General features: G+C 38.1%; 1 protein-coding gene across 1 annotated transcript; it reads right to left on the bottom strand.

The window, feature by feature from the left end:
- Positions 1 to 4,482: 4,482 nt before the first annotated feature.
- On the bottom strand, positions 4,483 to 5,697 carry LOC142312881 (uncharacterized). The gene has a single exon (XM_075351865.1). It carries the CDS (start codon positions 5,695 to 5,697, stop codon positions 4,483 to 4,485), a length of 1,215 nt encoding a protein of 404 aa, XP_075207980.1.
- Between the last annotated feature and the right edge of the window lie 765 nt (positions 5,698 to 6,462).

Here is a 6,462-nt window from a genome sequence, read left to right as displayed (position 1 = left end):
ACTAATCTCCCGATATACTCCAACACGTAATCTCTGGTCCTCCCAAGAACTCCCTCTCTCCTCCACACATCTGTTCCTCATCCAACTGCCTCTAAGACTCCTCCCGAGTATCTCCCATCCTCTGGAATTCTGTGACTTAACACGTCAGATTATCTGCTACACTTGAAAGCTTCAAACAAAACTTTAAAATCAATCTCTTAAAAAATACCTACAGTCTGCAACTGATCCTGCCTCCTCACCACTGCCAGAGCTTTCGCCTCACCACCACCACTGGAGCTGACTTGACCATACCTACTGTCTCCTCCCAAATATCCTATAGAATTAAGCCCGCAAGGGCATGGCCTTCGCCCCTCTGTATCAGTTTGTCTACTGTAACATATCTGTATTTTGTATGTAGCCCATTCTCATGTACAGCACCATGGAATCAATGGTGCTTTATAAATAAATAATAATAGCCAACAAGATCTGATTTGTTATGAATCCCTTCCAACGTATGACGTAAAGATATGTAATATGTCAAGTCCCTGAATTTTATGTGCGCTTGCTACTGAGCCCCCAACTTTCCTGGCAGATGATGGCTCATTAGATCAAATTTCATCATCCGCCAACATCCGTGGATGTTGGGGAGCCCAGTTTAGCTCGCGTTCATAGGAGAGTATGTTTTTTGCTATACACACACACACTAGTGCTTATGCACTGTTATGTATAGCACAAGTGATCGAATCACTGCAGGTCCATGTCTCCTAGAATGAATAACAAATACAGTAACATGAAAAAAAAGCTTAAAAATATGAGAAACAAAATTCATAAATAAATTCAAATCACCCCCTTTTACCCCATTAAAAAAAATAAAATCAGACATACACGTCATCACTGCACTCATAAAAGTCTGATTAAAATATTAATTTATTTTATCTGATTAGTAATCAGCGTAACAAGAAAAAGCAAAAACGAAACTGACGTATTTCGTTTTTTTTTGTCACTGCAACATTGTATTAAAATGCAATAAGAAGCAAAACATCGTACAACCCCCCTAAAGTATCATTAGAAAACATCAGTTTATAGCACTAAAATAAGCCTGCACACAGCCCCATATCCCGAAAATTAACAACGTTACAGGTCTTGGACAATGACAACAATCACTTTTTGTATTTAAAAAAAAATTACGATATTTTTTACAACTTAAATTTTCTTTACATGTTTAGAATCTTTGTAAATTGACCATAGTGTGAAAGGTTTAAAAAAAATTAAAAATCCCACATTTAGAGCATAAAAATGGCTTCTGTTTAGTGAATTCTGTCATGTATATCAAAAACTGATCTGTAGGCAAAACATAGTAATGGCTATGAAAAGTTGCAAAATTCTTGCACAACTCGACATTGCACGTAAATGTTGCGACTTTTGCAATGGTTCCATCAGTTTCTCCCAGCTCCGCCAATCTCCTCCAAGGGAGCTCTCGAGAGCTTGTTCCGGTTTAATACAAGTCTCGTGAGAACCCCTTTCACCTCACAGTTATGAGGTTTCCAGACTACATATGGGTCAGTTTCAGTATCCGACTTATTTTTGCCACTAAGCATTCTCTGTAAATCATTTCTCACAATATGGTTTGCAAGAAAAGAGGAATTTAATCTCTTTTGACATTGCTTAGGCATGAAAATAGGTAGTTCAATAGTGATACTAATAAGTGCAATAAAACTCTAAAAAGATTATGAAGCTATAGGTAGGCAGAAAGGGGTTATGCCGCGCTGTAACCAAGAAGTCAATGCTGATTGATCTCTTTATTTGCACAGGTCAACGCATTTCAGAGATCTGGTCTCCTTAAACAGGACATCAAAGATCCTTTATTGGAAACATGCATCAAAAATACGTAATTACTTACCGGTAATGTGTTTCCTATAATTGATCTTTGACGTCCTGATGAAGGAAACCAGATCTCTGAAATGCGTTTACCTGTGCAAAGAAATAGAGAGATTAATCAATCAACCCCTTTCTGCCTACCTAAATCTTCATTGTCCGCTACTGGGGGCTGCAGCTCTTCTCCTAAATACTACGCTAATATAGGAGTTGGGACTGTCACAACCCCACCAGGTGAGGATTTCTTACACGTACCTGTTGTCATACCTGGTAGGACCCTATTTACTTCCACGGCTTATCCTACATTTCTAAAAAGATGTCAACTTTAGCAGAGCGAAGGAGAGCAATATCTTGTTGTCTTAATATGAAATAGTCGATCCTTGTGTACACATCATAGGAGGTTGAATGAAAAGAAAGTCTCTAAGCATTGGGTAATGGAAGCACCATTGATCTACCAGTTGGCATTCATGTAGGCAGCCCAATATTCCTTTTTGCATTCTAACATGCTGTATACAAGAGCCCAGGCGGCTGTGTAGAACATAAAAATCACTTTATGATAATTACCTAATCGGTTGGTCAATTGGGTGTCTCAGTTCTCCAGGTGCAGAGCTTTCCTCTTTCGGCTATCTTTGTCCTCCTTCTTCTGAAGCCTGGGTGCAGGACACATCCTACATCATGCACACAGGCCGGCAATGAGGTCCCACGCAGGCGCACTACAATACTTTGATCTGCCCTGCTCAAAACAGATCAAAGTGCGCCTGGGCAGGACCTCAATGCCGGTCTGTGTGCATGATGTAGGATACGCCATGCATCCAAGCTTAAGAAGAAGGAAGGAGGACAAAGATGGCTAAAAGAGGAAGCGCCGCACCCGGAGAATGGAGACACCCATCTGACCAGTCTCCACCGAAACGACCGATTAGGTAAGTATTATAAAGTGATTTTTATGTTCTATACAGTGGCCTGGGCTCTTATAGACAGCATTCTAACATGCTGTGTATAAGAGCCCACTGGTGGTGGCCGCGGCTTATAGTCACCAAATCTGGTGACAGATTCCCTATAAATTGCTTTGAAGAATCAGCGCTATAATTTTTTTTCTTCATTTTTCTGTCAACATATCCACATGAGGGCTTGTTTTTTATGGGATAACTTGTAGTTTTGAATTACATAAAATCACTTTGCCATATAATTTATTCACAAAGGAGAAAATCCCAAGTGAGGTGAAACTATAAAAAGCACAATTCAACCATTGTTTTTTGGATTTGACTTTTTATGGTGTTTGTTGAGCGGTTAAAATGACCTATCGAAGAAAAGGAGAGATTAGTCCAGCTGAAAATCCAAAGGATATAGTAAAAAGTAACTTTTTTCCTGAATTAGAAAACAAGCTTGTAGACCGGAAATTCAATACTGACTAGGTATGGGGTGAGGTACAAAGAATGCGTTTCGGCTTTGAGGAAGGCGACAGAGCGCCGAAACGCGTTGTCTTTGTAACTCACCACATAACTAGTCAGTATTGAATTGCCAGTGTACAATTCTGTTTTTAATTCAGGAATAGAAGTTCCTTTTAACTATATCCTGTGGTTTCCCAGCTGGACTAATCTCTCCTCCTTTGCTTGGCCGATTTTGAGCAGTATGCTGCCTTGAGTCCCTGCTTGGATCCTGTATGTTCATTGGAAGTTATAATCTGGCAACCATCAGAATGGTGAGCAGATCCTCAGATAACTTCGTATTTTGTCGAAGAAAAAAAGAGTTTTATTCAAACTATTAGAATTTTTAGGCTTCTTTGTATTTTTAAAACATTTTTTTTCTTTTAATTTTAAAAAAACATGCAGTTTTATGAGTTTTTGTTTTTTTTTATGATGCAGAGTGGAGCTATTAAGAAGGGATTTCCCAGTAGTGGACAATCCCTGAAAGTGGTTATTAAACAAAAATTGGAACCATCTACAATCTGTGCTTTAGAGGCAGAAGCTGACATGTACGGAGCAGACTCAGCTCCTGAGCCCGCTTCATACACCTATTTCCAAAGGGCACTACATCACAGTCTTCTAATCTTTATCAGAAGAATCGCTTTCAAATACGGTATGTAATGCATTAAGTGAGAGGTTAAAGATGTTTCATAATGATTGGATAATTCAGAGGCTTTCCAATGCCTCTCTCTTCCATCTGGTTGAGCATCATTTGTGAGGAAGATGCTGCTTTCTGTGATCAGGACAGTTACTGAAGCAACTATTCGATTTTCAATTTGTCTCATATTTAATATTACTTCTCATTAAAGGGAACAGACAAGATTGCATCGAATGGTTTTCTCAGCAACTGTCCTGATCATGTTTAGTATAATCTCTCCATGGCAAAATCGTAGATTGGGCAGAATAGCGAGACACTAGACATCGTATGTTATTTTGTTACCAGTTAATTTTCAATAGGTTTATCAGTAATAATATTCACTTAATTTGTAAAACTAGCTCTCCCTTCCTCCTGCAGATGTGTTACTTTATCTCAAGAGTAACTTGAGACTTCATTTTTTTCATGTACAAGAAAAAAAACAAAAAAAGAAAGAAAAATCACTACTTCCCTGTGTGCGTTTTTTGATGTTTTAGAAGACTTGATTTAACTGAAAAACATTTCTCACATTTAGAACAAGAAAAAGGTTTCTCCCGTGTGAGTTCTTTGATGACTTACAAGACTTGATTTTGCTCTAAAACATTTCTCACATTTAGAACATGAAAATGGCTTCTCCCCTGTGTGAGTTTTTTGATGTTTTATAAGGTTTGATTTCTGTGCAAAACATCTCTCACATTTAGAACATGAAAATGCTTTCTCCCCTGTATGAGTTTTTTGATGTTTTACAAGATTTGATTTCTGTGCAAAACATCTCTCACATTTAGAACATGAAAATGGTTTCTCCCCTGTATGAGTTTTTTGATGTTTTACAAGATTTGATTTCTGTGCAAAACATTTCTCACATTTAGAACATGAAAAAGGTTTCTCCCCTGTGTGAGTTCTTTTATGAGTTACAAGACTTGATTTGTCTCTAAAACATTTTTCACATTTAGAACATGAAAATGGTTTCTCCCCTGTGTGAGTTCTTTGATGAGTTACAAGACTTGATTTGTCTCTAAAACATTTCTCACATTTAGAACATGAAAATGGTTTCTCCCCTGTGTGAGTTTTTTGATGTTTTATAAGATTTGAATTCTCTGCAAAACAGCTCTTACATTTAGAACATGAAAATGGTTTCTCCCCAGTGTGAGTTCTCTGATGAATTACGAGACTTGATTTCTCTCTAAAACATTTTTCACATTTAGAACATGAAAATGGTTTCTCCCCTGTGTGACCTTTTTGATGTCTTACAAGACCTGATTTCCTTCTAAAACATTTCTCACATTCAGAGCACAAAAATGGCTTCTCCCCTGTGTGAATATTCTGATGTGCAACGAGCCCTGATTTACAGATAAAAGCTTTCCCACATTCTGCACATGAAAATGGTTTTTCCCCTGTGTGAGTTCTCTGGTGAGTAACTAAATTAAATTTCCGGTTAAATTTTTTCCCACATTGAGTACACGAGTATGGCTTCCCCAATAAGTGAATTTTCTGATGTGCAACTAATATCTCTTTCCGGTTAAAACGTTTCCCACATTCTAGACATGAAAATGGATCCTCCCCTGTGTGACTTCTCTGATGTTTATCAAGATGCGATTTGTAAGCAAAACGTTTCTCACATTCTAGACATGAATATGTCCTCTCTCCTGAACAAGTTTTTTTATGTGTAATAAGTTTTGATGAGTTTTTGCTATAAAACTTCCAACATTCTGAACTTGAATCCGGCTTTTCTTCTTGGTGAGCCATTTGATGTTTGGCATCCCTTCTCTGACTTTTATTTGGCTGGACAGTCTGTGGTGTTGCAGAAATTTGGAGCTGTTTAAAAGTGTCACATGATAGATTTTTCCTGTGGAGAGCTGGAGGTATACATGGGCTAATGGCGGACTCTTTATCTCTATCTTCAGTGATACTTTGATTATCAGCTTTAAAATCTGTAAATAGAAGAAGTGCCTCTGAATTTCTGGTACATTCATCTGCCAATAATAAAGTGGATTATTTTTCAATAATGCCATAACATTATATATATTTTATAACATTTTATAATAATGTTTCCATACAAATTATAGTAATTTTCAATCATCAACAAACAGTGCTGACAACAAAGACAGGGGTGAAAACCTCCTCAGCCTAAAAATAGCAGCCTGCAGCCGCCCCAGAATTGTCACATCCATTAGATGCGCCAATCCTGTTGCTTTACCCAGCTCATCACTGCACCGTCTCGGACACACCAATGAAGCTGCAGCTGGGAGCCGTGATGTCAGTGAGTTTACCTGAGGTTACATACACCTGAGGTGAACTCAATGCTGCATTACCAGATTAGGCTATGTGTGCACGCTGACTATTTGGTCACAGACATTTCTGCACCAAATCTGCATCTCCTGACACAAAGAAAGTACAAAAACGCAATGTGTTTTTGGTGAGTTTATCTGCCAGGAGATGCAGATTTGGGTCAGAAATATATGCAACCAAATACTCCACATACGTACATAGCCTAATCCAATGATCCGGCAT

Source organism: Anomaloglossus baeobatrachus, chromosome 5, assembly GCF_048569485.1.
Source record: "Anomaloglossus baeobatrachus isolate aAnoBae1 chromosome 5, aAnoBae1.hap1, whole genome shotgun sequence".
Taxonomy (NCBI): Eukaryota; Metazoa; Chordata; class Amphibia; order Anura; family Aromobatidae; genus Anomaloglossus; species Anomaloglossus baeobatrachus.
This window is presented reverse-complemented; position numbering and strand designations above follow the sequence as displayed.

What these genes read in the sequence shown, in the direction of transcription:
- LOC142312881 (XM_075351865.1), bottom strand. Translation starts at nt 5,697, where the DNA reads ATGGCTCACCAAGAAGAAAAGCCGGATTCAAGTTCAGAATGTTGGAAG.